Raw genomic sequence first — 23163 nt, 5'->3', positions numbered from 1 at the left:
ATAAAAAAATTTAAAAAAAAAAAAGATAATAGACAAGACAAATTTAAAAGAATGGAAAAGTTTAAACAAGTAATATTCTCAAATAGTTGCATGGTTGGTATTCAATGAACTTTTGGTTCATTTATCTTTATAAATCGGATAAGAGTGTAAGTGTGTAACCATAGTCGTTAATTCACTAATCAATCACCAACTTTCTACATATTTTAATACAAAGTACCTCTTTACAAAAGCAAACAAAAAAACAACGAAAACAAAAAAATTACTTTTACTTTTATATGACACGGTCTTTTTATATGACACGGTCTTATTAAAGGCTATTTAAAAAAATCTAACTTACTTGAACCGATCTATTGACCGCTCGATCTATCTCTTAAATGGCGGATCATGAAATTTTAAGCTATAGGATCAGGTACCCAACCTGTCTTATTCGGGTCGAGTCATAGTCCAAAACTTTTTAAAACAGATACCCGTTAACCCGTTTATAGATGAAACTTGTTGAGGAGCCTGACAGTCAAAATCTCCTTTCAAATATCAAAAAAACCTTTCAACAAAGAAGAAACCAGGAAATTGCTAAGAAAAGCCATTAATGGAAGAATTGGGTGAAAAATCTCTTTTTCATAAAATATCTGGTCTTATCCTTTTAAGTGTTCTTACCCAACCATTCTATTCCAACATCACCAAATTATCAATTAAATAACAAAAATATACACATGAAAGGATTTTTAAGCATTACTGGCCTAAGCCGTTTATCTTTGCAGTACTAATACTGGCCAAAACCTGTGTCCGCATAAAGGATTAAACGGCTATGGCCAGTAGTGGATTAAGCATAAATTGTCATCTTTCTGTGTATCTGCATAGAAATTGATATCCGACTAATCCGATACCCGACTTTTCGGGCACCTAGTTATGAACACCCTTAGTTTTATCATGTGACGAATCCATACAATTACTTAATTTTTGTAATTAATTTTTCTAATTCATCACTTTAACATTATAAGTGATCACTTTAAAATAATAACTAATCAGATTATAAAAAATACTACCTCTATTTCAATGACTTTGTTTCACTTCATTTAGGCACGTTTGCCAAGACATATATTGAAGTCTTAATATTTCTAATGGCGCATAACTAAAAATTATAAAAAGTTGATATCAATAATCTTTGCGTTGAAATAAAAACAAGATTCCACTTAACCAAGGGCAGAGCAAATTCCAAGGCCCAATTTACTTTTCATAAGTTTCTAAAAATGGATGGGGCCTTTATAATTAAAAAAAAAAAATTTTGATAAACTAAAATAAAAACTCAACACAATTTTAATTTCTTAAACTTAAATTAAGTATAGTTAAAAATTAAACTTTCTTCTTTAATGTTAAAATGAAACAGAAAAAAATAGTAATACATTAATGATTAATAATAAAAAAAGTAAAAGTTTAAAGGGTTGAAAATTTTAAAAATAAATTATTGATTATTTTTATAAATTAATTAAGTTAGTGATTGATGCTTGATGAACTAGGTTGCACTAAAACGGACACGGACATGAACACGGACACGACACGGGTACGGGAAAACGCCAACTTAAAAATGACGGACACGGGGACACGAAAATTGTAATATAATAAATATATCAAATTAAAGATAATTTTACAATCTTTCATTTGATATATGTAAATAAACACTTTAAAAACACAAAACTCACATAAAATGCAAATAAGTACCAAATAAACAACATGAGTATTTAAAAATAGTCATACAAACCAAATCAAAGAAAACCAAAAATGGCAGCAGCAGTGTTCGACTGTTCGTCTGTGATGGAGGAGCAGCCAGAGGCGGCGTGGTACGGGAATGCGGCAGCCGGCAGCGACAGTGGAGGTGGAGGAAGAGTTGTGTAGAGTTTTTAGGGTTAGAGTGAAAGAGAGTTGAGAACAGTGAGAACAAAAGAGGGAATTGAGAGGGAAGGGAATTCTAGTGACGAGTGCTTCTGCTTCAGAATTCTGCTTATGAATTATGATTTCAAATTTTTTATTTTATTTTATTTTTTTAAAAAACGGTCCTTGACTGCTTGTCGTGTCCTTTCCGTGTCCTGGCCGTGTCCGCGTGTCCGGAAAAATATTAAAATATTGGACACTTCATTTGGCGTGTCGGACACGGATTTTCGCGTGTCCATGTCCGACACGGGACACGCCAATCCAGGGACGTATCTGTGTATTCCAGTTGATGAATGTGTAAACATTAAATGGTGGGGTAAGAGAAAAAAAAATTTAAAAGGTAAAGAGTTATTTTGGAAAGAGATAAAAAAAGAGAGAAAATGTAATCAATAGGTGTTGAACATAAGACCGTTGATATATTAGGCAAAACTCCTACAAACTGTTCTACTACAATATTATGTTATTCTACTATAATGTTTTAATAGGCCCTCTTATATTTGACTATGTTTCAACTTATAGATTAAGAATAAAATACAAATAAAGAATAAACTGTAAGTTAGTGTTAAAAAATCAATAGAAACAAAGTCATTGAAATGAAAATACTAATCATTTTAAGATTACGTGAGTAATCAATTTAAAATTATTAGCGATCAATTTAAACATGAAAATATATATTGAGTTAGGCCTGTTAAAATGATTTAGTTTGATACCTTGTCATTTGAAAATTTGCAAAAAACAATAAAAAAAATCACCCACTAATATATAACGTATGGTCTCAATCTCTAAGTAAACGCCAGTCAACTTTTCTTCCCCATCTTTACATCCTCTTTTCCCCTCTCTCTTTCTCACCATTTTCTTCATATTCAAGTATTCATATTATTACAATTTCTATTTTCTCATCCAAATTTAAATATAATCCCAAAAAAATAAAATTATGTCTCAATTTCCCCACCATGTATCTTGTAAGCTTAATTCACTTTGTAGATTATTTTCTAAAGTGGTTTCCATTGATCAACATGATCATCAAGGCAAGTTTTCTTATTTTAAATTATTTTGATCATTAATTTGGGTTATTAATGAATTTTTAGTATGTTTAATTAATTTTTATTCTAATTTTTGGGTTTTTTTATGGGGATTTTAGGAGGTAATATTGAAGATGATTGGGAATATATAGAAGTTCTTGATCGTGAACTTTTGAGTGATGAAGATAAAGAAAGCTCCATTTATAGCCAAGATATTGTTATGCTTGATCAAGCTTCTACCTCTTTGGAACACCCATATCATGTCAAGGTTATTTTATTTTATTTTTTTATCATTTTAATTTTGTTTAAGTTAATTATTTTTTTTTTTATAAACTTTAAATTAATATATCAGAGTCAGTCAACATGACGAAATAATTCAAGTTGACTGATAGATAGCAAATTCAAGATCATATTATAAATAAATTGAATTTTTACCTTCGTATACGTATTGAATCAATTTAGTTATCATTTCTAGTTATAAGAGTATATTTTACAAGATTTAATTTTAAGTTTTTAATTAAAATATCAGAATCATTGCTTATTCCCTTGCATAGATATGATATGTGCTAAATATTTCCATTGAAAAATGTAAAGGAGGAACGTTAAAGCTCAACATTAGGCCTTGTTAAGTTTACTTTAGAAAAAATACAAGTTTTAATCGAGTAAAAATCAACTTTAATCAGAAAATATTATTTACAATAAGTAAAAGTCAATTATAATTAATAAAAATCAATTTTAATAAGTAAAAGTAAATTTTGATCAATAAAAATCAGTTACAATCAATAAAAATTAGTTACAGCAATTTAAACAATGTGAATTAAACATGGTCTAATCAAAAATACAATCTAATAATAAACGACTAATAAGTTACATTTATGTCATGATTGATTCGACAAACCCTTATTCATCAATCATCATAATATAAGGTCCCTTTTACGTGTAATTAGTTGTTAGTAGGAAAAATATTTTCAGTAAATTAGTCCAATTATACTCAAGCGTTACTCTTTTTATATATTTGACTATTTATGAAAATGAATTTTAATTATATGATTGTTAACTGGATAATTAATGAAAATGAAATTCTTGAAATATTATGCCTTAGATGTTAAAGGCAAATATTAAAATTAATTAAATTTTAAAGCCTCATTAGAAAATTAATTTATTTATACACTTGATTATGAATATTTCACTTTAAATAAGGAGCGATTGAGAATCGATTTCGTGACCTCTTGTCACGTTGGCTTTTGATATCATATCAAAGAATCAACTGAACCAAAAACTTAAGCTGGTGATTAAGGCTCCAGAATATCTTATATACTCTAAGTTGTTTTTACCTTATATTGGAACATTGATTTGTTAAAATAAAGTCTTGGGTTCGACTGTTGTTGTCTTCTGAACTTTTTCTTTAGTTGTCTTCTTCCTTCGGCCTACGCTATACTTTTAAGAAAAATACATTTGTTCCTTTTTATTTTCTCAACAATCGCTAAAAGAAATTAGAATTGGTTATGGATTATTTTTGAACCATTTTATATAAATACGAATTCAAAAGTTAAATTAGCTGATGTTTGGTTCTTGATCATAGACATAAGACTTTAACGGCTTTAGCATTGTTGTTGGTTGTTATAAGTTTTGGTCGTATGAATCATGTAGATGAAATACACAGTATTGAGCAAAGATCATGTTCGTCAACGCCTAGAAGATAAAATTACAAAGGTTTGTAATGTCTTTTTGCTACCAAGAAATGAAGCTGCTATTCTTCTCCAACATTTTAAATGGTAATCATTTTCCTCTATGCTTTTGTTATGCTTTATTTCAATTGTGGAATTAATGAAGATTTGCTTCTTCTATGGCCGTGAAAAAATACCTCATTCAATCATGTGCAGCTTTTATTTATGTAAAGTTGCACATGATGTTTGTTATTAATGGTCTATCGAAAACAACATTTTTATTAGTTTTATCATTGACAAGGGTAAGATCGCGTTCGCATACATTAGATCTTTAAAAACTCCCACCCTAGGTATGAGCCACTTAATAGCGTTGGGAGACTAAAGATGCTTGTAAAGATCTATTTTTAGTCATTTATGACTAAATTTTATCAACTAGTCTCTTGTGAGATCGTTGAGAGACATATCTTAAGCCCAATCCATTAAAGATTAATACCTACTTACCGTATTCTTAATGCATACTTACATCATCTCTAATGCTTACTTACCGTATCCTTAATGTCTACTTTCAATATCTTAAATCTCTACTTAAATCATTCTTAATGCCTACTTTAATATTTTAGAAAAAATATATAATGGGTTAGCCTAATCAAAGATAGTCTCTTAAAGAGACCGTCTCTCACAAGAATTTGTGAAATTTTATTTGATAGTAGAAGTTAGTAAGGGGAACAGATTAAAGATACAATTACGTGTGTTTGCATGAATTAGGAGATTGGCTCAAAAAACTGTATTAAGATTTTCTCCATTACTTTTCTCAATAACCCATTTTAAGATTTTGACACCTATTTTAGAATAAAAAATAAAATCTCAAAATTTCTAACCATTAAGATTTAAGTAATGGACCCTCCATTACATTTGAAGTAATGGACCCTCCATTACATTTGAAGTAATGGAGAGAAACCTAACTCTAAAAAACTTTATAATTTTATCGTTTTACCGAGATACGGGTGATATTTTGCTATATGGGCAATACAAAGTTTACTCTAACTTTCAATTTTAAATAACTTTTCATGCACAAGTTTCTTGCTTTTTTGAAAGGAGTGTGAGCCGAACCAATGATGAATGGTTGGCATCGGAAGAGAAGGTCCGCAGGGCAGTTGGTCTGTTTGAAAGACCTGTTACAGAAACCCCAAATGATGCAGCAGAGGTAACCAACTCTATTACATTTCTTTACTTTCGGATTATAATAAACTATATCGGTATCATTTGTTACATGATTACATCGTGTCATGTGCACTTTTTGTTCGAGTCAAAGTTTGATATAAGAGCCAATCAGAAACATCCGATCAGGGGCGAACGTGTTGGGTAAGTCGAAGACTCACTTTTATATGTGTGTGTTGAACACTCACTAAATGAACTAAGACATGGGGTGGTTGGCAATAGCTTAATTGGAAATTGTAGCTTATTTTGATTTAATTTTAGGGTTGGGTGATCAAATCAGCCAATGCTAATGTTTGGTAAATTAGCGGGTTGAAACAACTTATTATTATGAATAAGTTGTTTTTGAACAAGCTACTTATAGCAACGGGTTTAAAATCATCTGGTTAAACCAATTAATAAAAACATCTGGTCAAACCAGTTAATAAAATCAGCTGGTCAAACTAGTTAATAAAATCAGCTGGTCAAATCAACCACTGTAATCATCTATCAGCTACCAGTTGTTCGCCAAACACCCCCTAACCTAGGCAGGTTCGTGCATAGATTCCCCCTTATTAGTCTGACCCAGTGAAACATAATCCGCAAGTTAGCTCACCTTTTGAATTCGTAATTTGCTCAAAATGGTTTAAAAATAACTTAAAATCGACCATAATTCGCTTTTTTCAATTCTCAATTCACGATTCTCAAGGTGATTAGCGCATTATTTGACAACTCCTACTCTTCAAACTCCGTCTAGGTGGAACCCATCTATGACATTTGGAGTAACTGAATGTTTTTATTTTAATTTTTTATTTGGAATCAAAACCAATGATTATAGACTTGTTCTTTTCAGATTGCTTGCAGCATATGTCATGGAAATTTCCAAAGATCTACCATGTCTTCTGTTTCTTGTGGTCATCAAATTTGCCATCCTTGCTGGAAAGGTCAAAATAAACATATTTTCTTCCACTTTTTTTAGTCAAACCAAATAAATGAGCTGCATTTGATTTATCAATCATATTAATTCAAATTCACATTCTTATTTATACTTATTTATTTCAGCCTACATTAGAGAAGCAGTCAATGATGGGCCTAGATGTTTGACATTGAGATGCCCTAAAGCATCATGTGATGCTGCTGTTGGCTTTCAGTTGATAGCAATGCTATCATCCCAAGATGATAAGATGAAGTTTGAAAATCACCTTCTTGGTAGTTATATCACTAACCGGCGTAAGGCATGGATCTTGTTTGCTGATTGGCTTTTTGGTCGACTTGTTGGTTAGATGTTCAATTTTTATTATTGGTTGGTTAAATAGCCTAAAAACGTGTTTGATGAATGGTTTTTAATCTAAAATGAAAAGTTGCTATGAACAGCTTTTTTATTGGTTTCTAGCCTGTTAATCACTAATTTTACTAAGCATCTCTATGGACAATTGGCTTATACAAGTTGTTCAAAATTTATTATTTTTTTTTTAAAAAAAGCAATGCTATATATAGTGTTAAAACAAGGTCACATTGCATCGTATTGTATCGGCCACGATGTAAAAGTTTTCAAAACATACGAATCGATATTTCTCGCGTTGTAACGGCGTAAAAAACCACATTTTGGACCATATCAAGGGATATCTTATGATTTGACTGATATTTAGTCGTTATGATAACATCACTCCCAGAGTCGTTACTTGTTATGATTACGCCGTTTGGTTACCGTTATTGTGACCATTACTACATTTTTACACTTTGATGCTACCAGCCGATAAAATAAGTCAACTAACCCGGCCTAAAGCCTACAGTCAAACCCCACCATGATATTTGGTAAATACTAAATAGTAGATTTCATTTTTGGTACATGTACAAATTGTCATCTTCCACAAAAATGCAACATGTTGCTATAGTCTTAACAATTCTTTGTTATCGGATTATAATGATTATTATATTAAACCGACTTATTAAATCATGTGCACTTTATATTTATGTGAAGTTGTAGAGTGTAGACGATGTTTGCTGTCAAGGGTCAATCTGAAATGATATCTTTGTTAACACTTTTCTGTGATGCTTTAGGCAAAATGGTGTCCTGCACCCAACTGCAACTATATTGTGTTTTCTCCTAATGGTGGTGAAGGCAATGTAACATGTAGATGTTCACATTGTTTCTGCTGGAAAGTAAGTAAGACATTCTGAAACATTGTTTTTGTCTTTATGCTTGGGAGTAAAAGAAAAGGTGATCAAGGGCGAATCTATGATACTAGTATCGGGTAGGTCGAACACTCATCTCTACATGAGTGTGATGACTGATGAGTGTAAACCAGCTCGACTATTGCACAATTTAATATTAGTAGGTTCTTAATCAAATCACCCGAGGCATGACTTAGGCACAGGGGCGGAGCAAAGAGTATAAGGACCCTATTTAGTATTTGATGTTTAGTAAATTGAGGACAAAATTTTCGCAAAAAGTAACATAGATAGGTTTTGAACCCCTAATCAACAATATCACAAGAACTGTCTGAAAGGCACGTAATCAGCTATAAGGAGTTTGTTAATACATGACATCCTTATTTTTCTGGGGGATGTAGGCGGACGGGCATCTTGAATAAGCCTAAAAAGCCCCATTCTTAGGCAGTCCCAGACCTAGATCTCTTGAGAAAAAATATATGCAGAACAGATACCTCAGACACTTAGATTAGCAACTGATATCATGGTTGTGCAGTGCTCAGCAGAAGGCCATGCACCCGTTGATTGTAACACACTTGTTGAGTGGATGTCTGAGGGCGCTCGGCAGTCAGAGAATTGGTAAGATATTGAACTTTTTCCCGAGATTAGCAGCTGATAATCAAACCTTTTCTCGAGTTGTTTGGATTCTTCGATGAAATAGTTGTCGCGCTTGTAGGGTCTTAGCCAATACAGTGTCATGTCCAAGGTGCAACGTCAAGTTTGAGTCCGAGCAAGACTTCTACAAATATATAAAATGCACCTCATGTAAATTGGCCTTTTGCTGGTAACTTTCTAATCTGTTCATTTGTTCATAAATTCCTTGTTTATTGTTAAACATACACGCTCATTGTTTTCGGTTGTTCATGCTTGTAGCGACTGTGGCGGTAACTGGTTTAACTACGAGTCTAATGGCTATTGGATCCATAAATGTAAATTTGATTTAGTAAGTGTAGCAACTCTTAACGCATCTAAATATGCATTTAGCTGTATAATTTTAGCTTATGGATTGTCAAAGAACCAAATCAACCAAAAGCTTAAGCTGATTGAAGCCTTATGTTATATACTCTAAATCATCCCCTCACATGAGAGTCCATTGGACTAGAAATGTGGATGCAGCACAAGCCCTCTTCATATCTGGTGCTAAATACACCACTTTAAATGAGGGGTGGTTGAGATTTGAATCCGTGACCTCTTGTCATGTTGACTTCTTATACCATGTCAAGGAACCATCTCAACCAAAAGGTTAAGCTGATGGTTAAGGTCCTATGATATGTTATATACTCTAACATGGAGTTACTTTCTTTGGTATTATTAACTATTGCAGGATTTCAATCTTAAACAGTCGGCCAAGAACTCGCTTGAACGATACAATTACCATTATGGTGAATGGGCAGTCTGTGAATCGGTACACTAAACAAAGTATTTTCGTTTCCATTCTAGGCAAATGAAGCAAAACCGTATGTTGATCTTATTGATTTCATCCTTGCAGTCTAGGGTAAACACGCTTGTTGACTTATGCATGTTTCGAAACACGCAAGTAAGTCGAATTTCTTGGCATGTACAATGTTATTAGTCCTTGTTAAGGTACATTTTGGAAATTATGTGATGTTCTGTTTTCCCATCAGCTCGAGTTTTTGCGTGCCATCTTGTGTCTTTCTCCTAAAGATTTAGACTTTTTCGTTGAAGCTCTTGAACAGGTAACGAAATAAATCTATGCAAATGCCGTTGGTTGAGCTGAATTCGGCCCATTCTATATAATGTTCTGTTTCCATTGTGTTTAGATTGCTGAATGTTGGCAAATACTGAAGTGGATGCATGTATATGGATATTTTCTGGATGATAATGAACATGTCAAGAAGCATCTATTCGAGTTCATGCAAGGTACACTCGTATTGACATAATATACCTAACAACGGTGCTATAACCTTGATCTGAACAACTATCACATGATTCACTAATCTTCCAGCGAATCACGAATCAAAATATAGGAATTATGGTCGATTTTGGGCCATAGGTCATTTTGAGCGAATTGCAAATTCAAAAAACGAATTAACTGGCGAATTATGTTACACTAATATGAACAATATAAGAAAGTATATAAGATATCTAGGGCTAAAATCAAAATTAGCTTGAGATGATTTCTTGACATGGTATCAGAAATCAACGTGGCAGAATGTCACGTTTCAAATCTCATTCACACCTCATTTAAAGTATAATGTTAGATTAAGTTTTTGATTGAGTTGATCATACTGTACTTGTTCTATCATTTTGAGGGGTCATTGACCTATGTAATTCTTATGCAGGAGAAGCAATAAGCCTTGTCAAGAGACTTCAGATGCATGCTGAGGATCTTCAGTACTTCCTAAGTGGGGAAGCACCCTTGAAAAAGTTCATCGAATACAAAAGCAATATGACTGTGCTCACAAGGTCTTCTTTCTTCTCTATTTCCAAAACTTCTGTTCGTCCCTTTAAATTTGCACTATATAACTCAAAAATTTTAAAGTTTTTTGAGTCATATGGTGCAAATTTAAGGGGACGAATGGAGGAACAATATACATTAAAGTATTGTGTATCTATCCTATCTCCTTAGAACCCAAGGATACAGAGTTACGAATCTATCGAACAAATCTGGTTCTAATAAAACCGTTACGATACAAAAATCATTTTATTTTGGTTTTTGTTATGCATGAGAATCTTAGTAATCAAATGAAATTCTTACTTTGGTTTTGTAAAAAACAGGGTGACAAGAAATTATTTTGATCAATTGGTGGAAGGTTTAGTGAGTGGGCTTTCAGAAGCGGTATGCATTTCAGAACTTAGCCCAAGACTGAAGAAGTGGCATGAACGTGGGGAAAAAAGCTTCATTTGGAAAAGCCCAAATTCAAATCCAAGCCCAAATCTAAATCCAAGCCCAAGTACAAGCCCACCCAAATTCACAATAGGCTAATGTGATATCAACATCTGATATGATTTGTGGTAAAGCCCAGCCCATTATTTGAATTTGAGCTCCGGCCCAAACTTAAGCCTGAAAGTAACAGCTTAATGAATAAAATTTAATTATATCTATTTGACTATGTAAAGATTATCTTGATTGGTTGTATGGGACTTTTTGAATTGATAAAATAAGCTATCTTGTCTAGCCACAATATTGCTTATGTGGATTAGGTTTAGAAATTGTTCTTTGGAAGATTGTTAAGCATTAGTTAGGATGAATATTGGAACTTAGCAATGGTAAATGGGTTTAATTTAGTGTGTTTTTACATTATGTTCACTCTAATTCAAGCGTGGATAAGTATGATTTTGGTGGATAATATATGAGTATGATTATACATGTATATAAAATCATATCTACTAACATAGTAGGTAGAAGATGATACTCACTTTGTATTATCAGTGTATATTGAGTTAAATGGTGGGTATAAAGATGATTTTAAGAACGTACCTCAATGGGTTGATAATATATGAGTATGATTTTACAAGTAGTAGTCACTGCATCTTTATTTATCGTAGGAGGTGTGTGAAAAACTTAAATAATACTAGTTTATTTTGTCATCCTTAATCAAATTTGCAAGTAAGTGTTACTTGATTATAAAATCTTAAGTGTCATATTAATGGTTGATTATTATCTACATAGTCCCTTGTATATCGACCGCTTTTTTTTAGTTCTCCCTGTGAAGAGAGTACGAGTATGAGTTGTCCTGTCTGTCACCTTCCCTCACCCAGATCCTACTTTCGAGCGGGATATTAGATATGATGATGATAATAATCCCTTATATAAAAACAAAAAAGTTCATTTTAAGTCTAACCTTTATTCTATAGAAATTAAATCTCATAAAAACAATACACATGTTAATTAATGTCTTTAAAAATTACTGTTGTAAATATAGAATAAATCAATAATAATATTTAAATTATTTTAAACAGATATATTTTTCAACCTAGTTATAACAACTAACTTTGAAAATATAACTCAATTTCGATAAATTAAAGTAATATAATTCAACCTAAATTGATTTTCTTCGAATAATTAGGTTAAGTCTATGTATGGTTTGAATCTAATAGTTTTAGTCATTATCAGAATTTACAGTTCATCAACAATATATATTCTAAATCAAATTTCAAACAACCATTTAACCACCTCAAACAAATTGGTATTATAATTTTTTTCGTTTGAGAAAAATAAAATAAAATCAGCCAAAACGCAAGCATTAGATCAAAAATTAAGGGTAGAAATACAATGTAACGCATTAATTAATGATGTGGAAATTACTTGATGCTATATAATAATCAATCATTTAACATAATTAATTTGATTAATTATCATTCTAAATCCAATCTACTTGCACATTTATTGCCTACACATCCTCGCTTGATAGCTTGAGGAAGTTGTCTAACTTTATGACATTGAGGAGAATGCATATTATGACGTGTACATCCCGTTATGCCGTCGTCGATGTGGCGTGGCCCGATCCGTCCGTGGACGTCCACCACATTGCTTGCTAGGAACATCATCCCAATCATCAATGCAAAACACACCAACTTAATTATGCTAATTTTGTTGTTAATGCATCCCTTCATGATCTTGATTATATAATTAGAAGAGTTTTTGTTAATATTGTTGGTGTTTCTTTGACTAATAATGTTTGGTTGTGATGCCCTAAGTTTTGTTTCATGTTGTATGGTGTTTTTATAGTCTTATTTTGAGGTGAATTGTTATTGTAGTATGTGCCTAATTTAGGTCTAAGTTGTTTGCTAAATGAAATGAAAGGTTGGTTTTTGATAGCATGGGTGTCACAATTGAGAAATGGAGAGCTACGGGATTATATTAAGACAACAAATTTCATTTGGAGCTTGGCTTTAAAAATTATTTAATATGTTAATGCATATAAATATATGTTAATCTAAAAAATAAAAAATTTATTATAATATTAGTCATATTATCGTATCTCATGCTATTTTACTTGTCTTTTTAGCCGTTTTTTTTTATTTTCTTGCATTAGCTATATACTTTTAGTTTGCAATATTTCAATTTTCAACAATAGTCTTATATTGTCTCTCCCAATTTCCTCCTTGAACAAATTATTTTTTTTGTTCGTATTTACATGGAGTATTTTTTATCTATTATTTATATTATCCATCTATTACTCTAGGCCAATTGTTAAAACGTACCTCTCTCTTTTCTTAACTTACACAGAATATGTACTTGGGGCTAATTATATGAGATATAAGGAGTATTTCGTTGAAATATGACGTATTTACACTTCTTTTTTTAACTTTTTTTGTCCCTTAATTATACAACCGGTCAAATTATATGAGTCTCAAGAAACTGTAGGAGAGATAAAAGTACTTTGAATATTATGTTAACAATATAAAAGGTGAAAAATATGTAAAGATATTTGGATAAAAATTAAAAAAAAAAAAAAATGACGATGATATTAACTTAGACCAAAATTAAAATGTCGGCAAATTCATCGGGAGGGAGGGATAGAGTAATTGTTAACCTAACTTTCCTTCTCCTTCTCCAATGAAAGTGTTCGAGTCATAACCAAAACCTTCTTCCAAAGTCCAAACCAATTCTTTCACACTAATTTACAGAATGTATGAAGATCTTAAGAAGACCATCAAATTTACAAACATATTCTGTCACCAACTTAAGAATATCTCCAATTCAGCTTGCTATAAACAACTTTTACAACAACCCACAAGCTCTCAACAATGGCGATTATGGCCACCTTCTCCAATTTTGCTCAAACAATCGTCTCATACTTCATGGGAAACAACTTCATGCTCGTATTATCCTCTTCAACTTTACCCTAGATAACTTCCTTGCTTCAAAACTCATCAACTTCTACACCAAAATTGGCCTTCCTTGTAATGCACGTAAGGTATTCGATGAAATTCCTCAAAAGAATACTTGGGTATATAATGCTATGTTGTTAGCTTACTCGTGTCATAATAAACTGTTGGAAACATTGGAATTGTTCTCTTGTTTTGTTAGAGACTCAAATGAATCAATAAAGCCTGATAATTTTACGTTAACTTGTGTTTTGAAGGCGTTATCAAGTTTGTATTTTGATGCAAACTTGCCTAGGGAGATTCATTGCTATGCATTGAGACATAGGTTTGATTCAGATTTGTTTGTTGTTAATCCTTTGATTACATTTTATGCAAGGTGTGATGAAATGGGTATGGCTAGAAAAGTTTTTGATTTGATCAAGGGAAGAGATATCGTGTCATGGAATTCTATGATTGCAGGGTATTCTCATGGAGGGTATTATGAGGAGTGTTTGAAGCTTTATAATATGTTGTTGGAGGCCAAGAATTTGCGGCCGGATGGGGTAACATTGGCGAGTGTTCTTCAGGCTTGTGCACAAAAGAGGGATCTTGTACAAGGGATTGATTTACACAAGTTTATTATACAGAAAAATATCAAAATGGATGTCTTGGTTTGTAATTCATTAATAGCATTGTATGCTAAATGTGGTAGCTTGGATTATGCTAGGGAGTTATTTGCAAAGATGGATGAGAAAGATGAGGTGACTTATGGTTGTTTGATTAATGGCTATTTGGTTCATGGTTATGTGGAGCAAGCAATGGAGCTTTTTAGGGGGATGGAAAAACAGAGTTTGAGTGCTTGGAATGGGCTGATTTCGGGTTTGGAACAAAACAATTTTCGTGAGCTTTCTATGGATTTGGTGAAGGAAATGCAGGATTCGGGTTTCAGACCGAATTCAGTGACAGTTGCAACTGTTCTTTCAGCATTATCCCACTTATGCAATCCAAAAGGAAACAAAGAAGTGCATGCTTATGCTATAAGAAATGATCTCGATTTCAACATATATGTACAAACTGGCTTGATTGATGTGTATGGAAAAACCGGGTATCTTAGGAGTGCAAGGCGTGTATTTGATCGATCAAGGTATAGGAGCGTAATGATTTGGACAGCAATAATTTCAGCTCATGCAACTAACGGAGAAGCTGATCGTGCCCTTGATCTTTTCAATGACATGTTGGATCATGGGACTCGACCAGATGATGTTACCTTCACTGCCGTATTGACTGCTTGCGCTTATTTAGGTAATACGGACAAGGCTTGGGAGATACTAGAGGATATGAATGATAGATATGGCATACAGCCTTTACCAGAGCATTATGCTTGCATTGGTAGGGTTTTGAATCTAACAGGAAACGAATCTGAAGCTGCGAAATTCTTGTGTTTCGCGCAAGCTTCTTAGCGCAATAAACCCAAAATACATGTTGGTTCAGCTCAGGGAACTTGGTGTGATTCTAGGTTTGGGCAGCTAGGAAGACTCGCTCGTCAAGAAACTAAAACGTTACTGTCGTCTATAAGCTGTCTAGGTCGCACGCACTTTCAACCGTTCGCTACAAAACGTTCGAAACAGGATAGTTTACATGAAGACGATGTTAAAACAATGGTATGTTCACCTTATGATCAATATGGAGTTATGGAGTAGTTGGATTCAGATTATGATAGGTCAGTTGAAAATGTAGCTTTGATTTCCTTATTGAACATAGAACAATTGGTGTATATGGGTGGGGGGAGGGGGGGGGGGGGGGGGGGGGTTCCCTTATTCTAAGAATTTTACAGCATAATTTCGCCATAAATTTTTACATTAATGCTACATTACAAGTAAGATTCATACTATTTTTCTGCTTCTTTTGAACTTGCTAACATTGCTGTAAAATAAATAAATAAATAAATAAAATAAATAAATAAATAACTCTTACATGGAAGACCAGTTTAAAATATAACAAATTTCCTAGGACAAAACAACTTATTTCATTTTTGGTAATAAATAGTAGGATTGGCATTGAAAAACTAGTGTAATTTTTATAAAAATAATTGACAAATTTAATAGTCATACTTGTTATATATCAATTATTTCATTTACCTCACAAGACGATAATGAAAATTTGTGAATAAAAAAATTATTATGAAAGTTTCATTACCTTATAAATAACATGGTACATTTCTTAAAATTTTATACTATAAATCATTCTCATTGTCCTCGTAATGATCGATCCTACTTTTTGATACTTTTTGATGTAAGGTACAAACTGAGAAATGTTTTACCATGAAAACCCAATATTAATATTAATATTTATATTTTTTGAAAGAATATTATATTAACATCAACAGAAAATATTTGTGAGGGGAATACCTTTCTTTTCTACATCAATCATTTTTCAAGCACAGCAAAGGAGCCAATATTCTCAAAGCTCTCTAAAGAATAACGTGTAAATGCACAAATTTTTTAGAAAGCCAAATGATCTCTGCAGCCACCACATTGCTAAAACATTAGGTTTTATCTCTCAGAATTAAATCAGAAGCCCAGATCAGAACATACTATTACTGTGGTTCTAAAATTAAAGACTCTTGAATTTTAAACGCCAAAAAGAAAAAAGAAAAAAAAAAGTTGAATTTGATGACTATCTCAATATGCTGTACACATTGATTCCTGAACTCCTATAATACGAGTGCTAAATCACAATCAATCGTCCGGTTAGTTGTCTGCTCTCCAATAAATCTCATTTCCATCCGAAGCCCATATTGTCGTTAAGATCACTGCTTAAAAACCCATTCTCGGAATAATCATGTGTTAATTCCGGAACTATATCCTCCGTCAAATGCATATTTGGTGGCATTTCCGGTGCTTTCTGATTGAAACCATTATTGGAACCACCGCCTCCAGCTGCTGAAGAATCGCTGTTTGAACCAGCTTTAAAACTGTTGCTCTTGCTAAGACTGGGACCCCTGCCTCCAGCAGCGGGTGTAGCCGGTGTGCCGTTGTTTACATATCCTAAACCACTAACAGTTACATTTGGATTCATATTTTGCCCACCAAGGGTTTTCTGCTGTCCCATTGCATTATTTCCGGAATAATCCTGTAATAGCTGCTGGATCGTATGTTGCTGCAAAGCCTGGCCGCTTTGTGATGCTTGTTGATTCAATGGTTGATTTTGTTGAGGTACAACGTTAACTCGTTGCTGCTGTGGAATACCCAATTGCGGATTTTGGAACCCGCCTATTGGCATGTTCTGCATTGACCCAGAAAGGACACTAGAAGGCCCTTGGAAAGAGGAAGACGGATTTTGATTGGGATTGTTATGAGACGAAGAAGCTTCGTGTTGAAGTGAGTTAGCACTCGAATTCATAGAGTTTTGTCTCATCATTATATTCTGGTAGTTTGTAAGTGCCAAGGCAGCTGCGGCTGACCCATTCAATGCAACTCGGTTATTAGCAAGCATATTAGCGTTGTTTGCCATGTTAGGATTGTTTCCGATGTTAGGATTATTCATTCCTGACTGCTGCATCGCCATAAGTTTATTCATGGAATTCCTGTCGGTAGGCAGACCCTGAATACTCGCAAGCTGCTCCATTTCCTGCATCCTTTGCATCTGCATCTTCGATGCAGAGCTTCGAGAGTAACTTTTCAAGCCCTCTGCATATGAGATGTAAGAATCACATTCAGACATACACATTTCAAAATTGTACGCAGAGTAAAAACAAGGTTGCATCATATCGCATCGGCCGCGTGGGCAAACCGATATTTCCCACGTTGTAAAGGTGTAAAAAATCCATAGTTTGGGTCATATCAACAGATGTCTTATGGTGTTGACCGATATTTAGACACTACAATATTTTAAACAAACCGATATTCTAGCTATTCATAGTTCGAAAAAAAATGCTAAAAAGGTAATGCTACATTTTAGAAACTACCTATAGGTCCAACTTTATTATCCCGGCACGAATCTATAAGGTCCTTCATACTGTTGACAACTTCAGCAATCTGCAATAAATTAGGAATTTCAGAAAGAATGTGCAAGAGTGTGTCTGTGTGTGCACGAGCGTGTGTTGAAACTCCATCAAGATTGACAATAAAGTAAGTATCTGGACCTGCAAACACCTAACATATCTTTTAGAAAATCCCAAGTCATTGAGTGATTGTAGCTCCAAACTCTTGGCAAGTTGGCGACCAGCTGTCACGACCCTAAAATAAAAATATATACATGATCACAGACGTTAAATATAACGAAGACATAAAAAATGGGAAAATGAATTTTTTTTTTTACAGAATATGAACAAAATCACACTTTCTTCAAGCATCTAACAAGTTATAAACAGGACAAAGTGATTTAAGTATTCCATACTAATATGGATTCACAAGCACATACTTCCTCTGGATTTAGCAACTAGATCTTATTTGGTATACATTTCTCCATGTATAATGTAAAACATGGTCTAGTGAGATCTTGTTTGATTTGTCTTAATGCATATTTTAATATTAAGTTTTTAAAATTTTTTATCATATGAAATTAAAAATATTAAAGATTAAAATCATGCATTTAATAGCGTAAAAAAATAGAAGTGCAGCGACTATTAAAAATCAGAGAAAGTACATTACTGTTTATAAGTCTGATAATGACTGGTAGCAGACCAAGAAACAACTCAAACTACATTCCCTGGCATATATACTGTTCACCACAAGGCACGCATTAATAACATCAGAATAAAGATAAACTCACATATTACTGCTTGTTTGTGAATCTTGAGATGACACTCCTTCGGAGCCACTGTCAGCAAGAGTGCTTTGACATTTTTGCGCAACTTGAAGCAGCTGACTCACCTGCCAATAAAAACATACGAGTGTCGGTTTATAACATACAATTCCGGAGCAGACACCGATCGAGCTACCAGCAACGTAAGCATACATGATACAATCATAAAGCTTCATGTTCAAGCTAGATTTTGTAGTCTTAAAAAATAGAATCCGAAGAAATCAGCACCTGTGGAGCAACAAGCCTCCTAGGAAGCAGCTCTTCATGACTGCGTGAACAGAACTCCCATGATAAGATCTGCCAAGCAAAGTAGGTAGATGAGTAAAATAGCTGAACCCCAAGAGACGACTAACACTAGGGGAAAAGATTTGAATCAAAACAGTGATCACCTTACCTTCAAATCCGGGGCAAAAATTATTCTGAGCTGACCCTCACGAACAACACGAAGTTGCTCATACACGCTCTCCTGAACAGCTTTACTGAATTCCAGCATCATAATCCCATTGGCAAATTTACGTTCACGAGGCACATCGAGAAACAAGAGCTCATCTATTACGCCACTTCCATATTTAATTTCATTAAGTCGAGGAAGCACTTCATATGTCGCTTCTATTGAGGCATACAGAATAATAAGAAGATATCAGAAACATAAATCATAAAAGAACACATCATTCGTCACACAAATTAACTTAAGAGTTGTGAAATAAAAATGAGCCTGAAGAACACAATATTTTGGTACTATTCTACACCATACAAAAACTTACCAAATCCCCTGCCAGATTTTGAGCCACAAATGTCACAATGCCAAGCATCCTAGATCGTGTGAGGAAATAAAATGTAAGAAGAAAAGCCAGCAGAAAAACTTAATAATGGGTCAATCTGAAAAAATAGAATAACCAACCATGGCTGCTTGAGGGAAAACGCCTAATGCATGGTTTCCAACATTGTCATACAACGATAAGCACCACCTTTTCTTAGCACGGGGAGCAAAATATTCTGCCACTACTTTTTTCCAAAAGGCGATAGTGTTTTCCTGCCAACACATATACATGAGACTATCAAGAAGAGGTGTAACATGTTTTCAGATACTAAGGTCTAAGATAACACAAGGATACTAAAATAACACATATACGTAAAAGTATGGAATTTAGGAAGAACAAAGCAAACCATGTGAAGGGGACGTGAAGGGGAAACACATGAGGAAAAGTTCAATCTTTTAAACACCGGAAGTTACCAACATCTGAGAAAGATTAAATGCAGTTTAATCAAACATAGTGTGTCATCCTTTCAGTCAGAAGACATCCCAAAGTCATTTTTGCATATGATGTGAAAAAATAGCACCACAAGCAAGGAAAGTGACACTAGAGGAGCAACAAGACATAGATCAAAAACTCACTTTTGGTCGCTCCCGCTGATGATAGAGGTATTGCATCACACGACGAACACATAAAGCTCCAGTGTCTAATGGGTGCTTCATGACAGCCATTTGTTGCATGCTTTGCTGTTGAAGCTGCTGCCTCAATTGCTGTTGTTGCTGATGTTGTTGCTGCTGCAGCTGAACACGCTGCATCGGTGGCATAGCCTGCAACATCTGCTGCTGCTGCTGCCGTAGCCTCTGCTGCTGAAGGATGGCCTGTAACTGCATTGGATCCTGTTGTCTCTGAAGCAGTTGTTGTAAGACTTGATGTTGAAAATTTTCTTCTTGCTTAATATCCAGCCGAGGTTTCTTTTGTAGCGGCGAATACTGAGACACACTGGAAGGATCTTGGATAAAAGAGTTGGGGAGCCTTGCAACCATTGAAAGGGGAAGTTGACCCGTTTGAGACGCTGACGCCCCTTGCGGAAACTGCGGTTGGCTCGGAATAGCTTGTTGAGAATTAGGGTCGTGATGAGCGCCCTGATGCGTTGTCGTTGGCCCATCTATTACCGAAGACCCAGATACGTTATTAGAAGTAAACGACATTGGCGATCCTGGATAACGCCCGTAAGATTCTGTGTTGATACTGGCACTTCTCTGCAACTGGGGACCTCCCGAGAAGGCGGAGTTTGCATCAGTGACCAAAGAACTAGCTCCAACACTTGGCCCTGAAGTTGCCACACTGTTCAAAATCACCTGACTCATGTCACCAGAAGCTGGGCCTAGGTTCGAGCGCCCTATTCCGGGAATTGAATTGGCAGAATTCCCAAAAGATGAACTCAAGTGAGGGTTAATTACATTCTGAGATTGAGCATCTCCTTGGAAAAAAATACCAGAATTTGCTGAAGTTTGAGACAATCCTCCGGCCACCCGAGAAGAAGCCATTAGCGGCACCGATCCCTGGTGGCTGGAATCCAAATAGCTTTCCAAAGCCAGCCCTAATTTTCCCTCTTTTCACCTTATTATTTGAGCCTATGATGTAATTAAATTCGAACACTACAGGAAAATTACCCAATCCAAAAGCTCTAGATTACCAAATTGCACGGACGTACAGTGATTTGTGTGTTTGCCCTAGTGAAAAAAAAAAAAAACAAAGCTAAAATTAGCAGAAGAATCACCTAGGGAACCAGCAAACAAAAATTTAACAATCTATGCTATCTTACACTAGTCATCAAGTTGAAATAAACCCAAAAAACTCAAATTGAAAACCCTAATTTGTAACTTAAGTTACCTAACTTAAAAACTCAATAACTTGATTATCTACAAAGAAAACCCTAACAATCTACTAAATAAATCCAAAATAGAACAAAGTAAACCAAACGAAAAAACCCTAAATTTTTTCCATAAAAATCGAAAAACCCTCAAAAATGAACCCAAAATCTCAAATTTATCCCTTTAAACTACATTCAATTGAATATCCAAAAACCTTAAATTACCATAAGCCCACTTAAAAATTCAAAGAAAACAGCAAAACTAATCTACCTCAAAGAACCAAAAACAATACAACCCAGATAGCTAAATTACACAATAACCTAACTTCAATCAGACAAAATAAAAAGCAAATAAGCAAAAACTAAAAATGATTGAAACTTCAAAGAAAACACACTAATTAAAAAATTTACAACAAAAATATTATAGTGATCAGCACAAAAATGATAAAGTCATGCTGATATTAAAGAGAGAAAATGAGAACAAGAACAGACCTTGAAAACGGCGTGCAAGAAAAAGTTAAACGACGGGATAAAATTAAAAATAAGTATTTTTTTAAAAATTAAAAAAATGGAAAGTTTCATGAATGAGAGAGAAAATCATAAATTGAAGAGATACAGTTTTATATAGCTATCCGAAGATGTCGAAAATCTATGCTACCGGTTGAACTGCTAAATATTAAAAACGAACCGGTATTAGCCGGTAGTATTTAACACGTGGCTGTTGATAGGTTGGTATAGGTAGTCGGTGGCCAAATTAAAGCGGTAAGAAAATAAAGTTTTTTTTTTTTCTGAAATATAAGAAAATAAACTTTTGATGACGTCTATATCTTATTGGAAAACATTTTATATATGCACATTTTGCTCCCTTCGGTTTTATTTACTTGGTTACGTCTAATTTTTTTACATTATCTTATTAATTACAAATTTTTAAATAAAATGGTTTTTTAAAGATATTTTATTTAGTCTAGTTTGTGTATGTTTAGTCAGTCAGAGTAATTATTTAATTATTATTATCATTATCATCAAATTTGGTGTTTTTCGCTCATAGGAAAACTATGATCATGGTCTGGTGAGTGAAGGAAGACGCAACTCATATCTGTAAAGGAGAGTGCCGTTAAAGAGCCCCTCGGCTAAAGGACGTGCAACTACTCTCAAAGCCTTCAACGTACACACACTATGATCAGTATCAATAATTTTTAAAGTAATCAATTAACACTAATTATATAGATTTATCTCATGGTAAGACGGTCTCATATAAAATGAGTTATTATTTAATCATCATTTGAATTTTAAAATCAATATAAATATTTTATAAAAAAATTACAAATGATAGTATAATACATATTAAGGGAGTATTTGGTATTACGAGTGAAAATGTAATGGAAAGGGAATTTAAAAGAAAGGGTAAGGATAAAGCAAAGGGTTATTTTTTAAAGTTGTTTGGTATAGAAAAAAGTTGTTTGGTATGATTGGTTGTTTGAGGGAGAAAATTAATTGTTTCCCTAACTTTTGTAGAGGTAACAAAACACATGTAACCATTACACTCAAGTAATGGTATTTGTTATTCAAGATTTAAAACAAACAACTAGTAAGGGATTTTGTTATTTGAATCCATTACCTCAACATCAAAACACCATATCAAACAGCCCCCAAGTTTCTGTTTGATATTTAAATTTGTGTTAAATAGTTAGAGATATCCATCAAGGTATTAAACTTTGGTTTTGCTTGATTTATGTTAATTAATAAGTTCAACAAAAAAAATAAGAGATAAAACATTAAAAAATCGCGTGAAGAATTATGTTGAGTTGTTGACGAGGTGAAGAGATAATAGAAAATTCTTTTTTTTTTTGTTTTAGTTAGAAGTTTAAAGAACACATATATCACTTTTCGTAGAAGGAATATAAATTTAATTTTTGTTGACTCCTTTCCTTATT

At 33.6% G+C, this 23163-nt stretch overlaps 3 protein-coding genes across 6 annotated transcripts; 2 read left to right on the top strand and 1 right to left on the bottom strand.

The window, feature by feature from the left end:
- Nucleotides 1-2706: 2706 nt before the first annotated feature.
- LOC130806559 (probable E3 ubiquitin-protein ligase ARI8) lies at nt 2707-11166 on the top strand. 3 transcript variants are annotated; one of them, XM_057671689.1, is made up of 17 exons: nt 2707-2954; nt 3068-3216; nt 4599-4723; nt 5711-5819; nt 5963-5977; nt 6663-6753; nt 6872-7044; nt 7871-7972; nt 8517-8599; nt 8697-8804; nt 8894-8963; nt 9345-9425; nt 9510-9557; nt 9646-9717; nt 9802-9901; nt 10324-10447; nt 10760-11166. In XM_057671689.1, exons 1-17 carry the CDS (start codon nt 2861-2863, stop codon nt 10965-10967), a joined length of 1752 nt encoding a protein of 583 aa, XP_057527672.1. In that variant the 5' UTR covers nt 2707-2860; the 3' UTR covers nt 10968-11166. The 3 variants fall into 3 exon arrangements, with proteins under 3 accessions (XP_057527672.1, XP_057527673.1, XP_057527674.1); XM_057671690.1 differs by lacking the exon at nt 5963-5977; XM_057671691.1 differs by lacking the exons at nt 5963-5977; nt 6663-6753; nt 6872-7044.
- A 2298-nt stretch (nt 11167-13464) lies between these two features.
- On the top strand, nt 13465-15573 carry LOC130806558 (pentatricopeptide repeat-containing protein At2g37310). Its single transcript, XM_057671688.1, has one exon. It carries the CDS (start codon nt 13621-13623, stop codon nt 15253-15255), a length of 1635 nt encoding a protein of 544 aa, XP_057527671.1. The 5' UTR covers nt 13465-13620; the 3' UTR covers nt 15256-15573.
- Nucleotides 15574-16329: 756 nt separating this feature from the next.
- Nucleotides 16330-21853, bottom strand: LOC130806557 (probable transcriptional regulator SLK2). 2 transcript variants are annotated; one of them, XM_057671687.1, is made up of 10 exons: nt 21722-21853; nt 19998-21089; nt 19503-19634; nt 19366-19414; nt 18996-19210; nt 18830-18898; nt 18569-18669; nt 17940-18033; nt 17763-17832; nt 16330-17484 (listed from the first exon to the last, which is right to left on the bottom strand). In XM_057671687.1, the coding sequence occupies exons 2-10, from the start codon at nt 20901-20903 to the stop codon at nt 16571-16573; spliced, it is 2550 nt and encodes an 849-aa protein (XP_057527670.1). In that variant the 5' UTR covers nt 20904-21089; nt 21722-21853; the 3' UTR covers nt 16330-16570. The 2 variants fall into 2 exon arrangements, with proteins under 2 accessions (XP_057527670.1, XP_057527669.1); XM_057671686.1 differs by lacking the exon at nt 21722-21853 and having other exon boundaries at nt 19998-21709.
- Between the last annotated feature and the right edge of the window lie 1310 nt (nt 21854-23163).

This window comes from Amaranthus tricolor, chromosome 2 (assembly GCF_026212465.1).
Source record: "Amaranthus tricolor cultivar Red isolate AtriRed21 chromosome 2, ASM2621246v1, whole genome shotgun sequence".
NCBI classification, from domain to species: domain Eukaryota; kingdom Viridiplantae; phylum Streptophyta; class Magnoliopsida; order Caryophyllales; family Amaranthaceae; genus Amaranthus; species Amaranthus tricolor.
This window is presented reverse-complemented; position numbering and strand designations above follow the sequence as displayed.

Excerpts from the sequence above, each read along its gene's own strand:
- LOC130806559 (XM_057671689.1), top strand. The coding sequence starts at position 2,861 with ATGTCTCAATTTCCCCACCATGTATCTTGTAAGCTTAATTCACTTTGT. Across the intron at positions 7,045-7,870 it reads ATATCACTAACCGGCGTAAG|GCAAAATGGTGTCCTGCACC; the intron begins GCATGGATCTTG and ends GTGATGCTTTAG. Across the intron at positions 8,964-9,344 it reads ATAAATGTAAATTTGATTTA|GATTTCAATCTTAAACAGTC; the intron begins GTAAGTGTAGCA and ends TAACTATTGCAG.
- LOC130806558 (XM_057671688.1), top strand. The coding sequence starts at position 13,621 with ATGAAGATCTTAAGAAGACCATCAAATTTACAAACATATTCTGTCACC.
- LOC130806557 (XM_057671687.1), bottom strand. The coding sequence starts at position 20,903 with ATGGCTTCTTCTCGGGTGGCCGGAGGATTGTCTCAAACTTCAGCAAAT. Across the intron at positions 19,415-19,502 it reads TTTTCCCTCAAGCAGCCATG|GATGCTTGGCATTGTGACAT; the intron begins GTTGGTTATTCT and ends CACACGATCTAG. Across the intron at positions 18,034-18,568 it reads TCACAAACAAGCAGTAATAT|GGTCGTGACAGCTGGTCGCC; the intron begins GTGAGTTTATCT and ends TTTTTATTTTAG.